The 23,084-nt window shown below is 40.0% G+C and overlaps 1 protein-coding gene across 1 annotated transcript in view; it reads left to right on the top strand.

Moving 5' to 3' along the window:
• Positions 1 to 23,084, top strand: part of C6 (complement C6) — a 41,916-nt gene that overhangs the window by 4,327 nt on the left and 14,505 nt on the right. Inside the window, exons 3-10 of the mRNA XM_084882588.1 lie at positions 1,119 to 1,275; positions 2,715 to 2,859; positions 5,259 to 5,400; positions 10,044 to 10,182; positions 13,866 to 14,066; positions 16,431 to 16,671; positions 21,473 to 21,595; positions 22,283 to 22,449. Coding sequence (XP_084738714.1) covers positions 1,119 to 1,275; positions 2,715 to 2,859; positions 5,259 to 5,400; positions 10,044 to 10,182; positions 13,866 to 14,066; positions 16,431 to 16,671; positions 21,473 to 21,595; positions 22,283 to 22,449 — 1,315 coding nt within the window. The remainder of the gene's footprint in view (positions 1 to 1,118; positions 1,276 to 2,714; positions 2,860 to 5,258; positions 5,401 to 10,043; positions 10,183 to 13,865; positions 14,067 to 16,430; positions 16,672 to 21,472; positions 21,596 to 22,282; positions 22,450 to 23,084) is intronic.

Here is a 23,084-nt window from a genome sequence, read left to right as displayed (position 1 = left end):
CAGCATATAACTGCTCACCACCGGTGAGTTAATTACAGAGAATTTTCTGCTCATTAAACAGTCTAACAGGAGCTCAACTGCACAGCAGTGCTAGCTGCCACCTTGATTGTTGGCATGTACAAGAAACAAGAAAACTGGTAGTTTTTAGTAATTCACATTTAGTAATTCAGTCTTTTCACCAATTCAGACTACTTGTCCCAGTGTTGTTGTTGTTTTTTTAATCTACTAGATGTTTCTGTTCCCCCCAGATGCTCACATGACTTGAAAAAGAAAGGCATGTGTTTAATGTGCTCTAACTATGATAACAATTTTTAGAAACTTACTTTAGAATACTCTTTTCTGAATATGTATAGTGTGAGTCTCATTAAAAATAACCAATTGGCTTCCACAATAAACCATCCATCAAGTATGTAAAAACAGATTTGTTTAGAATGTTCTTCTACTGAAGAGTCCCTCAGCAGCTCTCTCATTGTCCACCTGGTAACATTCAACAGTAAATCCCGTTCTTCCCAACTGTGCTCTTCTCAAGCTCCTCCCGTACGTGCCAAGCTCCTCCACCTGTCCTCTTTACATGGCCCCTCTCTCCACATGCTCTTTCCTTTGTTCCCAGGAGAATTCACATGAGCTTTCCATGATGTATCTCTCCTGTCACTTCCTCTTTGACTGATTGGCCCATACCGCTCTGATTCCACCTCGATTATTGATCTTATTACACTGAGATCTTTTAAGCAATTTTCAGGAACTTTGTCTTTTCCTTTCTTTCCCAGTCTCTTCCAGGAATATCATCAGGGCCAGCTTCATAGTGAGTGACCTAACACTTAAAAGGACTTCATGCTCGGCTTAATGGTCTGTCATCACTGTTTTAAATTCTCAATTTTTTAATAAGAGCAGTTTCCTCCGCCCCTTTTTTATTCTGCTCTGGGCCCCATAAATTATTTACCTGATCCTGAGTTCCATGAAGTGGTAAGAACTGTACTTATGCCAACGTACCTGATTTTTCATGAAAACCTTCTTTCCTTCTATTCACTGTGGTCAATTCTCAGTGATATTTTCTTTATTGTGCTGGAGCTATCATGAATATATGCATTCTAAGCAGGTTTTTCCCCTCACTATTACAGACAAGTAATAATAAATGAATACTATCAGAAGAACTCCTGTGAGCAGCTTTGTACCTTCCAGGAGACCAGAGAGTGTAACTGGCAAGCTTGTCCAATCAACTGCCTGCTGGGGGATTATGGACCATGGTCAGACTGTGACCCCTGTGTCAAAAAGCAGGTGGGTGACACGTGGACATATACGGGAAATCAGAATCACAATAAAACGACTCGGGTTCCCAAAGTCTCAACCATCACAGAAATGCTGAATTTCTTCAAATAAACTTTCCCTCCTTCTATTGAGGAAAACATTTCATTGAGCAATTTTTAAGGGCCAGGGAGTTCATTTTACATGTTTCACTGTTGTGTGACCACCAAAAGGAAATTTTGGCCCCAGTACCCGTGTCGCAACTGCCCAGTTCTGTGCCCTCTGAGATCACGGGAAGCAGAAGCAGGCTCTAGAAAGTGAGGATTTCAGTCCAAGGTTTAAAATCAGACTGAAATCTGGAACATTAGCCAGAAGCCTGATTCCTTGCCCTTCCTCTTAATTGCCTCTCCCTATGGGAAAGTCCCTCCACTTGTTTACTGTTCCTGCTGCAATATTGACCCTCCACGAGCTTGTTCCTGTAAGGACATGGCCCGTGTAGACCTGTTAGGACAGATGCTGAGCATTCACATGTTAGGGAAGAAAAAGGGACTCAGCCCCTGCTCTGAGCTGAGCTGTTCTAAGTCCTTTCCATGCATCACCCTATTCAAACTTCACACCACATTGTGCTTTTCTCCCCGGGTTACAGATGAGGAAGCTGTGGCTCTTTGGGAGCTAAGTAATTTGCTCAAGAACACATCACTAATGGATATAGGAGCTGCATTCTGAACTCAAACTTTACTGACATCAAAGTTGGTACTTTTTAATGCTGTCATAATTCTGTCCTTCCCTAACTCTGTTCCACTCCTCACCATTTAAAATTGTTTAAAGGGTAGCCCAACCACTGGGGCTCAGTTGGTTGAATATATGTCATGCTCAGGAGTTTGCCAGTTTGATTTTGGAGCAGGGCATATGCCCAGGTTGCAGGCTCAATCCCTAGTAGGGGGCTTGCAGGAGGCAGCTGATTGATGTTTCTATCTTTCCCTCTCCCTTCCTCTCTCTGAAATCAATAAGACATCTATATACTTTAAACCTTTTAAAGTGTAGAGAATGTGCCACTCTTGGTTTCCATGCTGACTTCCTTGTGCAAAAGAACCCCCAAATCCTTTCTCATTTATCACTCACGTCACAGTTTCTGTGAGACACTGAAGGCCTATTATTATTTCCCGGAAGAATCTGTACTCAGGAGACACTCAGTAAATATTTGCGCATTGAATTTCTATTTAACTTAGAATCATATGACTTTAGAGTTAGATGTGTTAGAAACCTTTTTGCCCACTTCCTCCTTTTAGGAGACAGGGCCCAGAGGCTTCCTGACAGACACACAAGAATGGAATCAGAAAAATCATTAGCTAATTTGGACAGCACCACTATAACAACAATCACTACTGTGATTGAGAAGCCTAGAGTTCTGAGATACATTTTGGCTTCAACCCTGCCTCACAGTTACTTAGCCTTCTCTCCTTTTCTTCCAGTTTAAGGTTAGATCTATTTTGCGCCCCAGTCAGTTTGGAGGACAAAAGTGTACGGAGCCCCTGGTGAATTTTCAACCATGCATTCCAACTAAACTCTGCAAAATCGAAGAGCTTGACTGCAGGAATAAATTCCGTTGTGACAGTGGTAATGTACTTTTGGAAAATGTTCCTGCTCCACTAAAAATGACTTGACTAGCACAGAGTCATCCCAGTTGACTCCAGTAAGCACTGTGATGGAGGAATCCCACCATATTTTAAGCATGGGAAAACGGAGGGGTTATATTGCTACCAATTACCAAGCTAGATAGACATAGATATGTCATTGCAATAACAAAAATCAGTTCAAGTACATAGGAAAAACATGTACAATTTCTAAATGACTACATGGCTTCAGGTGTGAGTGTGTATGTGTCATGTATAAGAGCTGGCTGGTTGCTGACTTCTGCAAAGTCTACACTGTCCAAACTGCCCTTCATCTTCCCCACCCCTTCTTTTCAATCTCTCTCCTCTGGTGCTTCCTACTCCATTGAGTTTCTGTGGCCTGGAACCATGTGACTTAGCTGGGTCCCACCAGAGCTATATCGCACCTGCCACTCATTCCTGAACATCACTCAATGGATGTCCTATTGCTTTCATCCCTACCCTTGTTAATAGTCTTCTCCAATATCCCTAGAAGTACATATGGATAGAATTTCTTGTGTTCTAATAAACCTGATATCCTACTCACAACTAATGAGAACTGTATCCTGCATGTGTAGCCCTATCTCAGTTTAATAAAATGGGATTTTTTTTAGTGTAACCATGTCAAAAATTAGCTTTTGCTCAAATTTGTAAGAACCAGATTCAAAACATTAAAAATATATAATATTTGGGTTTTTTTTTCCTTGAGTAAAAGCGTCTCTATTTAAAACTAAATTACCTACTCTGTTCTGCCCTAAAAATAAACAAACAAATAAAAAACTAGAAATGTGCTCTTTTAAAACCAGAGAATCTGTCAGGTTATATCCTGGGGGTAATAGAAGTTCTGTTCTCTCTATATTTTAACTCTAGTATGATGCTGGGATGTGTAACCATAATTCCTTATAATGTTAGCCTAGATATAATACAGGGTTTTGAATAATCAAAGAAGGGCTTAATTACTTTCTAACATTCTGCCTTAGTGAAAGTTATTAACCAAAAGAGATGAAATGAAGTGCTTTCTGGGAAACTCTCCATTAATTAAAAAAAAAATGTATTCAACAGAATACTCAATTTCCCCAAGCATTTCAGTGAGTCCAAAAAGTCACACATAACAATGGTGAGATGCTGATCACAACCTAGAATAGTTAACTAGGTAACCTTGAGTAAAACAATGAATCTTGTCAGTGAGTCTGTAGATGACAGCGCACTTGGTTATAGGTGAGAGGGTGAGGGCAGGAGAGGATCCTCATGAAATTCAGCGAGTTTGAAAGGAAAAGGAATTATTTAAGTACATGAAGCTTGTCCCATTTCCTAAACTCACTAATTTAACCTGCTACCGAATGCTATAGCACCCAGGCATTTAACTTGTCCAAAAATAATTAGATTGAGTAAATTATATGTAGTAAAAAAAATTATATTATGTAGTTATATATTACTACATAATAAAAATATACTAATTATGTATATTAAAATAATTACATAGTGTAAAATGCACAGTTCATAAGTGTGCAATTTTATTTTGATGAGTGTATACATACACGTATACATGTACATGACCCCCAATCAAGATATCCATAAACCTGAAAAAGTTACTGTTCTCCTCTTTCCAGTTAATTCCTATCCTTATTCTTCTTTTTTTTTAGTTTTTTTTTCTCTCCTTGTTCTTGAATATCATATGAAGGAATCATATAACATCACTCTTGTGTGTCTGGCTTTGTTTGCTCAACAAATAAAACTTTGGAGATTCAGGCATATTACCATACTGTGTGTGTGTATGTGTGTGTGTGTGTGTGTGTGTGTGTGTGTGTAATTAGTTTTTAACAATAAAACAATGACCTTGAGTCTGCTATCCTGTGTCAGAACAAAATTCTAAACCTACAATTCATTTTCTGCTACAGAGCAGGATTTCTGTAGAAAGCTTACCGAAATGGAATGGGATTCTAGATCTCATTCTCTTATTTAAGCCAATCAGCCCCATGGTGACTAAATAATCTATAGTGAGTCTTTTAATCCCAAAAAGAAATGGGAGAAAATAGAAGTTTATCATTCCATTCCCATATGTTCCTAAATCTTTATTAAAAAATAATGAAAGCGTAGGTGGGTACTAGACTTATTGGGCGGTCACTTAGTGAATTATATAAATGTGTAACCACTATGCTATATACCTAAAACTAAAATAATATTAAATATCACTGTAATTGAAATTTTTTTTTTTAATTTAAAAGAGTAAAACATGATCTTGGATGAATCATTGTTAGGAAACCTGCTGTTAACTTTTTCTTGAGATTTAAATCCACTAGCATTTCAAATTAATAAATACCTTAAATAATCTTTGTGGTCAATGTTGTTTGCTTTCCTTGATAGGTCGTTGTATTGCCAGCAAATTAGAATGCAATGGAGAAAATGACTGTGGAGACAACTCAGATGAAAGGGATTGTGGGAGAAAAAAATCTGTATGTCTACGGAAGTACAACCCCATCCCTAATGTAAAAAGGATGAGCACTGGGTATGTAGCATCTTTTTATCGTTTGGGGGAATAGCAGCATCTCAGAACTGAGTTGGAAGCAGCAATGAAGCAATGATACACCTTGTCTGCCTCCTCATTCACCTCTTTCTACTCTTACCAGCCCTGCCTCTGGCACTTGGCAAATATACTTGGGCAGCATGTGGCCATGATCCTTACTCCTAGGGAATGAAATTATTTAGCATTTTCACATTTACCTTGTACCAGGCAATGTTATAGGCCCTTCACACTTGTTTGTTTTCATTCTCATACATCCTTTCAACATTTCTGGAGCGGATCCGGACAAACTGGTGGGAGGCCAACCAAGCCAGGTGGTAACTGGGTGGATTTTTGGGGCTAAGTCTTGAGTGAGTGAGTAACCACTAAGATATGCCAGGAACAAATGGAGAATGAGGGTATCAGAACAGTATGCCTATGACTGTGTTGAAAGGCAGAATACTAAAGAATTAAAACCAGTCTTCAAGGAGTATAATCAAGCCCTGAGTCTATAATAGTAGACCAAACCGGAGGCAAGGGCTTAGCCAAACGTAGGAAAAAGGGGTGATAAAGACAGTGGTGGGGAAAAGTTAAGAGAGTTAGAGGTTAAATGAGCATGGCTAAGGTGTCCAAAACTTTTCTCACATAAACTATATGATATATGGGAAGGCCAGTACAGTTTAAAGGCCAAAGGTCAGACCTGCATTAACAGGTGGTTCGTGTTCAAGTAATGAGGTCATTGGAGGTTTGGCAAGGGATTGATTCTAAATTCATTACACTGAGGCAATGACTTAGAAAACTTTAGAAAATGTAAGTGAAGTCAGTGGAAAGAGAAGAACTGAGCCTTAGTTGGAAGTGTAAGAAAAGTCAATATAGTCCTAATTGGTTTGGCTCAGTGGATAGAGCCTCGGCCTGCGGACTGAAAGGTCCCAGGTTCGATTACAGTCAAGGGCATTTACCTTGGTTGCAGACACATCCCCAGTGGGAGGTGTGCAGGAGGCGGCTGATCGGTGTTTCTCTCTTATGGATGTTTCTATATATATACACATACATGCATATATATATATAATTTTTTTAAAGAAAACTCAGTACAAATAATCTCCTATTCCCATAATAAAAAAGTCTCCCTTCAATTTTTTGGCCAGAAGGCAAATAGTTTGCTATAGACTTTTATTGCTTTGTATTGGACTTTTTTTTTTTTTTTTAAGTTTTCACTTACACTGCCAGACTTACATAATATGAAGCCTTGAGGCATCGAAGACAAACAGCAGCCACGGCAAATACCACCTCATTTGATTACAATGGATACCAGAAGCTATTGAGCCAGACTCAAGGACAGCAGTGAAATGGAACGGCCGTAAGCTGGAAAGTCAGGGAGCCAGGTGCAGGGCCACGTTCTGCATTAACTCGCTCGACCAGAGCCAAGTCATTGAACTTCCCTCAACGGCAGTTTCCTCACTGGCGTGTCCAATGACTGCAGGCGTCTCTGTCCTAGGAATTTCTAACTTGAGTTGATTTCAATGAGAGTGTTTCAATAGCACCTTCTTATCAATGTGCAGAAATGGTTTCCTTTTTATTTTTCCTCTCCCTGGGAGAAAAACCTCAGCCAGAACTCCCACTTAGCAATCATGTTTGTAATGTTCTGACTGATGAAGGGTGACATTCCAGTCTCTTCCCTGGCTCAGTTGGTCTTGATCTAGAGTGCAGATGGGGAAGACCACACGCTCGGTGTACTTTGACAGAAGGCCTCTGTGGCCGCTGCCAAGCACAGCTGCTGTCCTAAGGATTCTCAGAAATGAGCAAAACCTGCTGGCTTAGGACAGCCAGTCCTCTCCCACTCCCCAAGAATGAGAGTTTTGAGAGCTGCTTATTGGAATCTCTTTCTGCTGGCCTGAGAATCTCTGCCTCCTCTCTCACACATTTCTCCCCACAAAAAGTAGCTTTCTGGATGCCTGTACCTCTTTTCAAATGGCATCTCCCCAAGGAAGAATTTAGCAAGACAACATTCTTTCATTGTTAACATCAGTCATCGTGTCTTAAACCTGAAGCAAGAATCAGGCAGTATTATCATGCTGTTTATTTTTTTCACAGGTTCAGCCAAGGCACAAATGTGCACACACACACACACACACACACACACACACACACACGCATGCATGCATATACAAGCATGTATACATAATTTAAAAATAAATATTAAAAGTTATAAAATATGACACAGTAATCCAAATAAGATAAAATTCCTTTAAAGACATACAATATAAAAAACCGTGATATATTTGAAAGAGCAGAATAGTTAAAGTCAATTTAAATACCACAGAGGGGAGGAGAAAGGATAGGGCTGAAAATGGCTGCCCACTTGACTTAACTCATAAAAGGTTCCTCAAGCCTGAGAGAGCCGCCTCCATGGAAGTCCTATCTTCAGGCTCCCAGCAAGCAGCTGCCCTCTTCAGAGCTTCCTCGTGACCTAGGAGCCACTTTTGTTAGACCTTGTTTGTGACAAACTTACAAGTACATGGCATAAGGCAGTGTAAGGTGAGCAGTTCCTTCTTCCTCCTTGATCCCTCTTCAGTCAGAAAACAAAAAAAAATGAGTCTGAAACACCTGTGTTTGTCATGCTAACTTGAGTAGTTAGGAAATTTCTTCCCAGACCAGCTCCTCATACTTCCTCCCTCAAGTGCCCATTTTGATAGAATTTCAAATATGTGTGAGGGCACAACTCAAACTGTGCTCACAGCTATTGGGGTATGAGAAGCCATAGGAACCACTTCCTTTTTTCTTTTTTTTAAGCAACTTCAGTGAGCTTTCACTCATGGACCTGCCCTCCCCCTGTGTACCTGCTTTACTCTCACACCCTTACCACACTCACACTTCTGACACCAGATGTGTGGGTGCTCACCCCCATGAACCAATTCTCTGCGACACCAGTTGGGAATCCTACAATTTATTTCAATTATGACGCTATCTACCTGGATTTAGTGCCGATGCCACAGGTGAAGGACTCAGTCCCACAAGACTGTCCCCTCTTCCCATGCCACTTTACCTATGCTTCTGATACATTGAAGGTTCCCACTGACCCACTCCTTGAGTTTGATTAATTTGCTGGATGGGCTGGCAGAACCCAGAAAAACCATCTACTTCCTGCTTACCAGCTCATTATAAGCTCACATCTTAAAAGATGCAGATGAATGGCCAGTTGGGAGGCATGAGTAGAGCAAGGTGTGTGGGAAGGGGCTCTGAGCTCTCATGCCCTGGCTGGGTGCACCACTCTACCTGCACCTCCATCTATTCACCAAAACGGGAGCTCTCTGAACCCTATCCTTTGGGGAGTTTTTTGGGGGAAGCTCCATCATGTAGGCATGTTTAATTCTTAACTCCATTTCCAGCCTCTCTCCTCTCTCTGGAGAATGAAAGGCGAAGTTAAAACTTCTAAGTTTCCAATAAAGGTTTGATTTTTTTTTTTTTTTTATTACCAGTCCCCATCCAGGTGCCCACCAAGAATTAGAAAAAAAGACACTGCACAAATAGATACTAGAGTTGTTGGGGTGATCACTTTGTAAGTTTTATAAATGCAGAATCTCTATGTTGTATGCCTGAAACTAATATAATATTGTATGTCAACTGTAATCGAAACATAAATATTGAAACAAGAAAAAAGTCAAAAAACACCGCTATCACCCAGGAAATGCCAAGGGATTTGGGAGCCCTGGGTCATAATCAGGGATCAAAGACTAAATACTAGAACAAAAGGTGCTTGTAGTGCTCCTATCGCTTGGGGATTACAGGATTTTAGGAGTCCTGTGCCAGGAATCAGGGACAAAGACCATTATATATATATACTTTCTATTATTTCACCATATGTAATCCATCAATACGAAACTTTTTGACACAAAACTTCTTTTCCCACAGAACATAGATTAATATCTATAAGAATTTGGAAAACTATTAGCACCTTGGAGGACATTTTTATCTCTCGGAAAACAATTTCTTAAATACTGGATTTGTGCTAAACTAACTAATCTCTATGTTTCAATTTCGACGTTTGCAAAATGGTTATAATAATTATATCTACATTGTATGGTTATCATAAGTATTAACTAAATACAACATTAAATATAGATCAAACAGTGCTTGACTTATAGTACATAATATGTAAGCATTTGTTAAATAAATTTTAAATATTATTATTGCTTGATAAAACAATGTTACTAGAATTCTATTAAAATATTGCTATTACTATGTTAGCATTTAACTCTCTGTAAGAATTCCTTTACTGTATCCTTCTGAAAGAAGTGGGCACAGACTGGCATTAGTTATATAATAATTTATCTCATACTCGGCTTCCAAAATTTGTCTTGGTTTCCTAAGTCTTGAAATAACTATCAACCTGAATTTTATTTCATGTTGAAAGTCTAAAACAACTATGTGAGTGGAATAAGGAAACCCTGACAGAACCCAAGGGCTGAGTCTTTCTTGGTTTCTAGCCCTTTCCAGATGTTTCACCACAGACTAGAAAAAAATGTGCTTTCCTCCAAGTCATTTGTCATGAGTCAAAAATGTCCACGAGAGGAATTTCCTTCATATAAGTAAGGTAAATTTTCAAGATTGCTCTGCAGCTATTGAATTCTTGAAAACTACTTTATTTCTAGGTTTAATTTTCTGGCAGGAGAGCCCCGTGGAGAAGTCCTCGATAACTCTTTCACTGGAGGAATATGTAAAACTGTCAAAAGCATTAAAGCAAGTAATCCTTACCGGGTCCCAGCCAATCTGGAAGATGTCAACTTTGAGGTATGACAGCCTATCACAGTGGCAGGCCAGTGCCAATGGTGATTTAAACTAAATTTCCGGTGAAAGATTAGTGATGAAGGAAGGAACTAATAAAAAGGTAATGAATATTTTTAATGACCTGGTAGGTGTTAGTTTTAATCCTTCCTCAACCCAGTTAGGTCAGTGTTATTATCATCAATTTACAGATTTTAAAAAAAAAACAAAAACACAAAAAACCTAAGGTAATTAATTTGCCCAAAGTCAAAGCTAGTAAGTAGCAGATTAGAGATTTGATTCCAGGTTTCCCAAACTCCAGAGTTCATGCTGTCCCCAGCGAACATACAGCTGTAACATATCCCCACACAGAAAAATGGCGATTTATTCAGAATTTTCTCTTCCTTAGTTCTCTCCCTCAAGTAACCACAGAATTTAGACATAAAAGAGTGACTGCCTCCTAAAAAAATCAAATATAAACCTAAGTATAATAGAGGTAGATCTGCCCCTTTTCTTATTTTTTTTTCTTTTTTTTTAATATATTTTATTGATTTTTTTTTTGATTTTTTTTTTTTTTTACAGAGAGGAAGGGAGAGAGATAGAGAACTAGAAACGTCGATGAGAGAGAAACATCGACCAGCTGTCTCTTGCACACCCCCTACCAGGGATGTGCCTGCAGCCAATGTACATGCCCTTGACCGGAATCGAACCTGGGACCTTTCAATCCATAGACTGAAGCTCCGCCACTGAGCCAAACCACTTTCGGCTGCCCCTTTTCTTTCTATGTGATAGTTGATTTGGTTTTCTGTGTGTTTCCCTAAGTGGTAATGAACATCATACTACATACTCCCAGAATCTGGCCCAGCACCTTACACATGATAAGTGCTCCATACTTGTTAAACAAAATAATCTATTTCTTTTCATTTATGATAAGAGAAACAGAAAATACATTATTGTAATGGTAACCTTCACTTTCTTGGAGTTGTGCAGCAAGTAAAAGGCAGAGCAAATTAGAATCCTGGCTCCTGCTTCAGTGCTGCCTAGACTAGATGAGACCTTGATGGTTATATAAAGAAAGACTTTAACAGCCTGGCCAGTGTTGCTCAGTGGTTAAGTGTCAACCTAGGAACCAAAAGGTCATGGTTCAATTCCTGGTCAGAGCTGCATCCCCAGTAGGGGGCATGCAAGAGGCAGCCTATTAATGATTCTCTCTCATCATTAATGTTTCTCCCTCTCCCTCTTCCTTCCTTTCTCCGAAATCAATAAAATCATATTTAAAAATAAACCAGAATTTAGTTAACATCTTTTCCTGGGGAAATGTAGAAAACTGAAGTTTATCAGAGCTTACCAGCTGTTCCTCACATACCACTAAAAGAACGCATCTTCCTCCTTCCAAAAGTTGCCTTGGCTTTCTCCATTCCCTTCTGTTCCCCTTCCCAGAACAGCATTCCTGTTCTCCCCCACCCTCCCTTCTGCTTGGTCAACAATTTCGGTTGATTTACATCCTAAATATCTTTTCAATCCACCATTTTCCCTCTACCCAACCACCACTTCCCTAGACCTGGTCATTATCCTGTCCCACTTGGCTTATTACAATAGTTTGTTTTTTGTTTTTGTTTTTTAATATACAATATTTTACTGATTTTTTACAGAGAGGAAGAGAGAGAAATAGGGACAGAGAGCTAGAAACATCGATGAGAGAGAAACATCGACCAGCTGCCTCCTGCACATCCCCTACTGGGGATGTGCCCGCAACCAATGTACATGCCCTTGACCAGAATCGAACCCGGGACCCTTTAGTCCGTAGACCGATGCTCTATCCACTGAGCCAAACCGGTTTTGGCTTATTACAATCGTTTTTAAACCACTCTCCATGTCTCCACTTTAGTTAACTACAGTTCATATGATCTTGGCAAAACACAAATGTGATGGTAACACTCCCAATTTTTCATTCATTCAGTTAATAATTTTAAAGATGTGATATGCAAAATCTTGCCTTTAGAACCAATCCCAGTATTTTAGCAGGGCCTGCAGGACCTGGCTGTTTCCCAGTTCCATCTAATTTTTTCAGCACTGCTTGTCTGTGAGTCTACCCTCCCACCAAGCTAATGAATGTGGCCAGATTTTCTCTGAAATTCTGCCAGGATACCCACGCCCCCTTCCTTACCTGACAATATCTTTTTATTTAAGCTGACACATCTTTTCTTGTGTGAGAGCTAGTTCATGAAATAAAATATTTGTGATCTAAGTTTTTTAGAGGAATGGTGCAGAAATGTCAGCAACTATAGTTAAATATGATTGCATTGCTTCAGCGTTAAGAGTATTCTTCCTGGACATTTTATTTTTCAATATATTTTATTGATTTTTTACAGAGAGAAAGGGAAAAGGATAAAGAGTCAGAAACATCAATGAGAGAGAAACATTGATCAGCTGTCTCCTGCACACCCCCTTTTGGAGATGTGCCCACAACCAAGGTACATGCCCTTGACTGGAATCAAACCTGGGACCCTTCAGTCCACAGGCCAACACTCTATCCACTGAGCCAAACCAGTTAGGGCTATTCCTGGACATTTTAAATGCTAAATGGTGTGCAATACAATATCTGAAAGTAACATTGAACTTTGACTATATTTTACTATTGAGCAAGACCTTTTTGCAGCAGAGTTATTTTATCTTTGCTTGACTAATTGTGCAAGCTATTTAATTGTGACATATGGTTTGCCTCACAGTGTATTTGAATACTGAATATTTTAAAAGAAGAATAAACTTTTCCCTTGCAAACCAGACAAGCATCTTTCACATAAACAAGTACTCTTCAATTTGTTTTGCAATCTTTTTTTAAAAAAAATTGTCTGTTATTCTCTTCTTACTGGTATAATCATAGCAAGTATATAACTATTTTTAAAATCACGTCCATAGAGATTAATTAACCAAAGGACTTGTATGCATGCATATAAGCACAACCCATGGACACGGACAGTTGGGGGTGAGAGCATGTGTTGGGGGGTGGGAGCAGCTGGGGAAAGGACAGTGGAGGGAGTGGGGGAAGGAAACATATGTAATACTTTAAATAAATAAATAAATAAATAAATAAATAAATAAATAAATAAAGTCAGCTCCACTAGCTTTTTCCCTTCTTCTGAGACCAAGCTAGTGAAGACTGATAACCACCCATCAGGCAGAACCAATTGATCATTTGTCCTCTGCCTTGCAGACATAGCCAGAAGAGTGCTGATGCCTAACACTGAATAAAGCTAAAAGGAATGGGGATGATTCCAAAGCATGATCACCCAGGACCTGCCCTCTCTTTATCTAGGACTTAGTATTCTGAAAGATATCTGAAATTAGATTGCAAACTACACCAAATGTACAGGCAGAATGAAAATAGTCCCCGTTGCTTATTAGCCCATTACATCTCATTTTGAGAGTCATTTCCGTAAGCTGGACTTTCCTGGTGTTATCTCTCTGGATTTTATAGTTATTTGTGACAATGCTTCATATATTGAATTAAGTATTTGTGATGGTCTTTCTCCCTAACTAAACTAACGACTCCCTGCGGGCAGGAGCTAATATTTTCCACGTTCTCTAACAAAATGAGTCCTCAGTAAAGATTCCTTGAATGCGTAAATGAATGATCATTGCATTAGATCTTTACAAGTAGCTCCAGCAATTCTTAAATTCTGTTATATTTCATATGGACTTTTTTCCAGGTGGAAATTAAAGAAAATGATTTGAAAACAGAGTTCTATAATGATTTAATACCTATTGGAAAGAACAAAGATCAAAAAACCTCATCTTCGAACAAACAGGGGAGCGATTTTCATGTGCCAATTTTTTATTCCTCAACGAAACATCAGTCCTCCACCCAAAATTCTGCTTTCAAGGAAGCCATTCAAGCTTCCCACAAAAAGGTAAAAAAAAAATAAAATAAAAAAAAATAAGGTTCCTGGTCTTTTTGTTCTTTCCCGAAAATTAATGCCAAATCCAGCAATCATGCGACAAGAAGGGGTGAGTTTTATCCAATCAGTAGAATGTCTAACTCATATTCAAATAGCTTTAGTGTTTTTTCATGGTTGTTTTATCCCCTTCAAAATTTATAGAGGCCGTATGTCTAATGATGCTTCCTTTTTGCATGTGTTTGGCTATATTTATGGTTGTATTCTTCGTCTTACTGGTTTAAGTGTATATTTCTTTCAAACCACATGTCACAGAACTTTGCTTTTTGTTTTGTTTAGTTTTTTGTTTTGTCTTGTGTTTTTTAAATATATTTTATTGCTTTTTTTTTTTTTTACAGAGAGGAAGGGAGATGGATAGAGAGCTAGAAACATCGATGAGAGAGGAACATCGACCAGTTGCCTCCTGCACACCCCCTACCAGGGATGTGCCCGCAACCAATGTACATGCCCTTGACCAGAATCAAACCTGGGACCTTTCAGTCCTTGGGCCGAAGCTCTATCCACTGAGCCAAACCATTTTCAGCATAACTTTGCTTTTTGAATGTAATCCGGTGGTCTCAGGCTTTTGCTAGGGAAACTCAGTCAACTTACATTTAGTGTTCTCACCAAGATTCGTGCTCGCTTTCCTCCCATTTTTAATTTATCTTATCTGTTTCTGTTGGCTGCTCTTTCCTGTTTCCTCTGCCATCTTTGTCACAATTGAGCTTATAGTTAGTTTCAAAGTCATAATGCTGTTCACAATGAGTTTTCTCAGTAAGAGTTAGTGCTTTTCCAATTTGCTTCACAAATAAGACCTCATCAAATATTGAACTAGATCGTATGTGGTTAATAACTCACTGTCCCGTCGTCTTTTGACCGATGACAGCCAATTCAAGCCACAAGGACACGAATGCACTGACAGGTGGAGTGCCCTGGAGGTGCTCATGCTCAGCTGAATTACCAGCTTCACTTGTATTTCCCACAATTTAGTTCTTAAAGCTGCCTGGGAAGTTTGAACCATTCCTTTCAATGCCCACATCTCAACAGGCATTTCAGATCTCTGGGGAATGAGTACACTCATTAGTTCAAGCACCATGCCCCTCCTACTTTCAAAAGCCAGGTTCTATGACAAAAATCAGGTTTTTAACTTAAAAATAGAATTAATGCACCTACAAAATGGAAGCTCCACAAAGGCAGGACCGTGGCCTTGTTCACTTTCGTGGCCTTAGCGCCAGAGGCAAGAAGGTAGAAAGTGGGGAGGAAAAGGGAAAGGAAGTAGGAAATGGGATGATGACTCCTTTTCAATCCTTGGGATTATTGCTTTTCTTCTGTGTTAGCAGTCATTGTGTGCCATAATTATAGCACACAGGAAGATAGCGGTTTAATAATTTACAGTTATTATGAAGTTCTTTTGCTAGAATATACTCTCCTTTCTGTGTTTTGTTTTGTTTTGTCTTGTTTTTTTGCTCAAACACTACAATTTGGTAAAAGTAGGAAATTAGATAAGGTACATAAAAATGTTTAAAAAGAGCAGTTACATGGATACACTTATAAAACTCAGTGGCTGTGTAGAGGAACAGTGTAATGGAATGAGATTTGGGGCATAATAACTAACCACCTACTTCTAAACCAACCCAACATAACAAGAAATGATTCTTTTAAAAAAAAAAAACAAAAACCTTCAAACAAATTTTTTTGCTTATGAGTGGAGGAGAGAGAATATAGATAATCTGGGTTAATCTTGCCTCTTAGTGATTTGGAATCAGAGCATTTGGGTTCATGTTATGCTGAAGGATGTGAAAAGTCATAGGGCGCAGTCCTAATCTGTGCACCAGAAGACATTTCGTGGATAACTGAGGCATGGAGACTTTGAAAGCTTTTTCCCAGTTAGTGACAAAGCTGGGATTTGAGTCTCAGTTGCATAACTTGAAATTGAAAATTCGTTGCATAATCCTTTTTCAATTATTTGCACTGGCAAGGCTCTCTAAATAAAAACTCAGTAGGGATGCAGCCATGATTGATGATCAAGAGAAAAAGATTTGCTTTTCTGAGAATTGATCTCTCTCTGGTAGGGAACATAAGCCTCAGTCACATGGTGTACATCATTGAGATCATCTCTTTTAGCACTTTCAACATCTCAGGAAAAGGAACTGGACCATTAAGTGACAATTATAATTGTGCGTGTGAGAACATGCAATAGCGAGTTAAAATTGTTGTGATAACTAGATTGAAATGAAGCGAATGATAAATAGATGACAGTTAAGTGCTTGATAGCTAAAGATAAGCTTTCATTATGTTTAATCATCTTTCCTTTTCATTCTTCTCTCCTCTTCCATTTAGGATTCCAGTTTTATTAGGATCCATATGGTCATAAAAGTCTTAAACTTCACAATGAAAAGTAACGACCTGCAGCTGTCAAATGTGTTTTTAGAAGCCCTTAACCAACTGCCTCTGGACTACAACTATGCTCTGTACAGCCGGATATTTGAGAACTTTGGGACTCACTACTTCACCTCTGGCTCCCTGGGGGGCGTGTATGACCTCCTCTACCAGTACAGCCAGGAGGAACTGAAGAACTCAGGTATGCTTACCTCGGCCGCCCTTTTCATTAGCTGATCTGATCACAGGTGATGTCTTTTTCTCTTATTGTATTATTTTAAATCTTTTCTATTAACCTTAATTAGACTCTCCTTTATTTTCTAAATGATATGAAGAACAACCAAAAGTACAAAGTCAAAGAAATAAAACAAAAACAGTAAATTAGGACCAATAAAAAAGGAAAAATAAATATGTGTAACATCTTTGATGGGGCATCAGATTTGTTTCTGAATTTTCTGGCATTTAGGAAGATCATAAGCGACTCAGTAGCAGTGACCTAAAGAGTATGCCCTTTCCTCAAAGTCAACAAGATTTGTCCTGGAACTAAATCCTAAAGAATCATTGACTTACAGAAATTTAATAGGTGATAATAACTTTATAGATTGCCAAAACCAGTTTGGCTCAGTGGATAGAGCGTCAGCCTGCGGACTGAAAAATCCCAGGTTCGATTCCAGTTAAGGGCATGTACCTTGGTTGCAGGCACATCCCCAGTAGAGGGTGTGCAAGAGGCAGCTGGTTGATGATTCTCTCTCATCGATGTTTCTAACTCTCTATCCCTCTCTCTTCCTCTCTGTAAAAAATCAATAAAATATATTTTAATAATAATATTAATAATTTTATAGATGAACTAGAGGCCCAGTGCATGGATTTATGCACTGGTTGGGTCCTTTGAACTGGCCTGCAGACATCCCCTGAAGGGTCGCAGATTGCAAGAGGGTGCAGGCAAGCCGAGGGCACACTAGTGCACAATCGGGTTCAAGGAGGTACTGTGGGAGGTTGGCAGGCTGAGGACGGTCCGCTGGAGGGCTTCAGGGCATGTCCAGCCCAAGCTAACCCACTGGTCAGAGCAGCTGCCCCCTGGTGGTCAGTGCACATAATAGCTACCGGTCGAATGGTCACTTAGGCTTTTATATATATATAGAAAATTTCTATAAATAAGTGAAAATTCACTACCAGCCATGGTGTTTTCTTGCCTACCTATAGAATAATAATATACACCCTCACCTATAAATAAATCTTGGTTTCTTAAGTATGATCTTAAATTGAAAATATTAATTGTTAGTACAACTTAAGGACCTTTGAAATAATTTGTTTTCAGACCCTTGTAGTAAATGGCACAGGGTCCTGTGATGATTCTACCATGTGTCTCTTGAGAACACGGTTAAGAGACTGAATGGTAACAAGAATTCAATTGACCAATTCCCCCAAATAAGTCACAATTCTTGATCATGTAACTTTATACCAAAGGAACAAGGGAGTTGTTGAAAAATACAACACTGGTGTCGATGGAGTGTCAATTCCTCTGTTCTTACATCTCATTTGGCAAATACTAATGTTTCCTGGAGCTGCCCTGAGTTCTTTCGAACCTTAGGTGACCAGAGATCCCTCCTGACCAGCTTCCTAAAAGAGGAGATGGGACAAATGTCTTTGAGAAATACTTTCACTAAGAGGGTTTCTGAAAAATTTCACCTGATGGAATTACTGAAATCGAAAAGGTTTATGCTGTGATGCGCTCTCCACACCACCTAGCCCTCCTGTTCTGTCAGTTCTCCTTCCCACCGGAGCGATGCTTGTCTCCTGCCACAGAGACTCGCATCCACATTAATGCTGGGCAAAAATCGTGGGGGGGAAATCTCCAATCCTTGACTTGTTTTCATTCACCCTTGAGATGATATTATTCTAGTTACTGTGGCTATGGCTCAGAGGATAATTCCTCACTTGATGAGCTGTACTCATCACCCATTCAGAGCAAAGCCTCCAAAGGCTTAGAGATCAGGGCAGTTAAAGAACGATGTGAATCTTTAATCAACCTTCCAGCGTTTTAATAGCTGAAGCCCCATAACCAAAATGAAGAGTGATGAACTATCCTTCCCTATTGGAACATTCTCCCCTTCTGTCTCTTTCTCCGTAAATGGAGATAGAGTGACACCTAATAAGGGAAAGAAAAGGAGTTTGAAATGTGATAGGAGACTGGAAATACATAATCATACACACCTGTGTACACACACACAAACATGTACCTAAAACACTATATCTATGTATGTATATGTATATTTAATATAGTCAATAAAATGTATTCTTATGTTCAGTGTTCTTAAATATAATATATATTCTTATGTTCAATTAGTATAGATACTTATTTATTTCTCTAAGTCACAAGAACACTATTGGTGCACAATTTTAATTGTGGTCAAGTTGAAGCACACTAAGACAGAAACAAAATTTAATGAAATGGAATTCTCTATGGGTTATGTTACCTGTTTTTGCCCACTTCTCTAGATGAATATCTATTCTGGCATCTTCCCTTTTATCTCTTTCTATTTGTTCTCCCTTGAGTTAGCCATGACATGATACTTGAGTGCAGGCTTAGTTTTTGTTTGCTTTATTTAATAAGAATCAGAACCCTTGTCATTCATTTCAAAACACCACAACTTGAATATTCCATAGCACTTTGTCTCCCTCAGGAAAAATAAACAAAATTCAGTTGCTTTCTAGTTGCATCCTTTGATTTATTCCCCTATTGTTCAGGGTCCCCTAGTCAACTTAAAACCTTGAATAAAAGTTGACATTGTTTCAGTGTGCAAGGTGAAAAGAATTTCAAAAATTCTGTGAAACATTAAACAATTAAAATATCATAATATGCATGATGGTAATTTTCAACTCCTTTTGTTAAGAAGTCATTTTCTGCTTTTAATTTGAGCAGGAAAATTAACTGCCTCACTACTTACCAGTATGACATTTTCAACTAGCACCATTGGCCTTTGGCCAGTCAAAGTAGCTGAGGACATTTCTAAAATACTCATCCCCACACCCCAGCAGAGGGACACTGGGCTTTGAGGGGCCAAGTGCTACAGCATCAAGTTGCCTTTTAGACATTGGGGGTAAAGGTCAGGCAGCAAGCTTTAGGACCTGCTGCAGAGAAGAAAAGGCTGATACAGAAATTCACTGATGAAACCTTGATGTTTTAATCACCGTATGGCCAACAACATGGCTCATACGAGGGATTCTTCATTCAAATCTTCAAGGATTCTCCTCTAACCCTCAGAAAATTGATTTAACTAAGCTTATGGTTAATTAATTTTGTTATCATTAATGAATTGTACACATAACATTTAATTTTAACTTACAAAAAATCAAGACCTAACAAAAGAATAAGGAAAGATGGGAGTTGTTGCTATAGGGGCATTAAATTCCTAATGTGGCCTAACCATTTGACTCATCCACTTATAGGAGAAATACTGTCAGGAGAAAAGTGACTTATGTTTAGTCAGCTCAATCAAAAGCAGTCTTTTCTTTCTAAAGTTAAGGATACAAGGTAAGCATGGGGACTTAAAACCAAGAACTTCTTACAACTTTTAACACATCTCTTCCAATGTGACAAACTATTGAGAAAACTGTGAGGTGGGCACTCCCCAAGCTCCTCCACTCCGCCTCCTTTCTCAGTGATTTCTGCCTTCAGGTTTCAGATTAGCATCTCACCAAACTGTGCCTCAAGCTCTAAACACACTGGTTCCTGCCTATGGTGACCTGCAACCCTAAATACCAGTATTTGATAAACTACTTGGCTTTAAGGTGCTTTAGGGCTGATATTAACAGCTCTATCCCTCATGTGCTTGCGTTTTGCAAGGCAATGTTTTACTAAACATCAAAAAACCTGGACTCTAAAATTGATGTTTCGGGTAGCAGGTCAGGTGGCGTGGAAAGCAGTTAACAAAAAGGAAACATGGATTTTCCTCAAATGACCCCAGGTAGGCAGTACCACCTAAGTGTACAAACGGCAAGATCTGTTTCCCTGCACTGTGCCCCAGTCAACCCCTGACATCCACATACATGGCGAAGACATTGAGCATAATGGCAAGCATTGTGGTGGCAAAGAGTGATTCAGGTGACACAATCTTCAGTGAATGATGCTGGGAAGTTTGTGAAAGACAAGGACCAGGAGGACTAAGGGTATTAGACCTGGGTGGCCTCAGCCTCCGAGACCGGAATTTCTATAAGATATAGACAACTGTGGGGAGGCATCCGTGGAAGCAGCAGTGGGGAGTGAGGAAGATGTGGCCAACCCCAGCTCCCACAGCTGAAGGGGCTGGGAATGGGGTAGTACCAACCTCCCTTAGAGACAGCGAGAAACATATCCAATGCAGGCTTGAGTTCAGACAAGGAGAGCAAGAGAATAGTCAGGGAGGACATTGACAAAAGTTCCTAGGTCAGAAGTCAGAATTTCTGAGAGCAAACAGAAAGGTTTTGGAGGTGGAGGTGGAGCGAGCAGCCAAGTCAGGGAGAGGACGCACAGGTGAGTATGAGAATGGGCATCCAGGGAAGGAGAGATGACCAACAGGATTACATTTTTTTATGATGAACAAGGAAAAGTGAAGTGGACAGAGGTTTCACAGAGTTAGTTGTGGCCCCACAAAATCTGACAGCGGGGCACGACACAGTGTGTGTCTGCTTCTGATGTGCAGGGCTCCACAGTGGCAGTGACCAGTAGGATGGGCAAGCTTAAGAGGTTCATTCTAGGTAAGCAACAGAGAGAGGCCAGCATGGTCCTCTGGGCTGGGCCACGATGACCCCATCTTGTGCCAGTGTGAAAGGGAGAGGTAGCAGGGACTCATAAATACCTCTTCTGTTCAGGTTCCTCTGTCTGTGAAGGACTGAATCTGTAGGCAAGAACTGTTGTTCATTCCCACTCACGCGAAGTACTAGTAGAGATAATGACGGCTGATGCAGAGCCTCATGCTCTTCTCTGGATTCTCAGTAGGTTTTGTTTGTGCTCCATTTCCTAGGCTTAACGGAGTCAGAAGTTCAAAACTGTATCCGGATTGAAACAAAGAAGCGCGTTCTTTTCGTTAAAAAAACGTCAGTGGAACACCGGTGCACCACCAACAAGATGTCAGAGAAATATGAAGGTGACAGCCCCCTCCCTTTGCTGCCCAGGGCACCTCATGGTGGACAGTAACTAGGACCTTGTTGCCCAGGACTGTGGGGTTTTTCAATTTGCACTTATTTCAGTCCTTTACCTCAGAGCCCTGTGTGTGGTGCAAATACAGCATCATTAAGCAACACTTACAGGGGGAAATGGCTAAGGTTTTCTTTATCTTATACTTAAGTTGTTGAATTTAATTAATATTGGATAGCAGAAGCCAGGGGTCTATAGCATGCCCGGGGCCATACATATACTAATACGTATCAAAAGTGGGGGGTTGGCATCAGAGAGAGCCGGGAACAGAGTCAGGATTTGGGCTGCATTTGCATCCCACCCCCCCAGTCCTCCCTAGTGACCACACTTTGGGGGCCAATTCACTTCTAGCTTTATTGTCCAGGTTTACAACAGCACCTGTTTCTCAGGATGGTGAGAGCTGCACGAGATGATGCGTGCAGCTGATTATGTACAAGCTGCTTACTACCCGGCAGCTGTTGGCACTATTGGCACCGCTCCTCATAGACTGCCTGTGGGACTGAGCAGGATGCTCTCTTGCTCCTCACCTAGCTTACTTAATGCCTCTACCATCCACCCCTGTGCAAGCGGGCTCTTCTTTAAAGCTTCGATTTGCAATGAAATTAAATGGGCGATTGTTTTTAAAACACCCTTGCAGGCTCGATGATGCAGGGAGCAGAGAAGACCATCTCCTTGGTCCAAGGCGGGAGGAGTGAGTACGCCGCGGCTCTGGTGTGGGAGAAGGGGACCTCGGGTCCAGACAAGAACGTCTTTTCTCAGTGGGTGGAATCGCTGAAGGATAATCCTGTTGTGGTGGACTTTAAGGTAAGAATGAAAAGCGAGCTGGGCGAGAGAGCTAAAGGACTTCTCTGGCAGCCCAAAGGAATTGCCCATCAACGCCTTTCCATTTTGCTCCAAGATGATCAAGGAAATGTCTTTCTTCAGTGTGCGGGCACAGTGGGCCTTGTTTTCAATGTTGAAGTACACGCCTATTGCTTTTGCTGTTCAAGCAGGCGTTCTCTAACACATAGTTAGAATGTGCAGCATACGTGGAAATATCAGGAAATGGGATTTAGTGAATAAAACTGCTCAAACTTGCCTAGAGTAGAATATTCTTCATTTCTCCAAGGCGTGTAAAGAATTTGGTCTCTGTGATTGCTTGCAACTTTTATTTGGTGAGTTCTCCTAAGCCTTCATGGATAGCTCCAGGGATAGGTGGGATTTTTATGTGCATGTGGCACTCTGGTTCTATGAACTTTGATTACATGTACCAGCCTTATATTTGTTGTCATTACATAAGAAGGTGATTTTTATTATTATTCAAGGAGCACTTTGCCCACATATCAGTCCTACTGCATTTGGAACTAGTGTTTGCCTCAAACATAAGCACATTTTTATTTATTTATTTTTATTTATTAAGGTGTTGCATATGTATCCTTATTTCCCCATTAACCCCCCTC

This window comes from Pipistrellus hanaki (genome assembly GCF_964339955.1).
Source record: "Pipistrellus hanaki genome assembly, chromosome: 4".
Classification (NCBI taxonomy): Eukaryota; Metazoa; Chordata; class Mammalia; order Chiroptera; family Vespertilionidae; genus Pipistrellus; species Pipistrellus hanaki.
The sequence above is the reverse complement of the archived record's forward strand: the minus strand, read 5'-3'. Positions and strand labels throughout refer to the sequence as shown.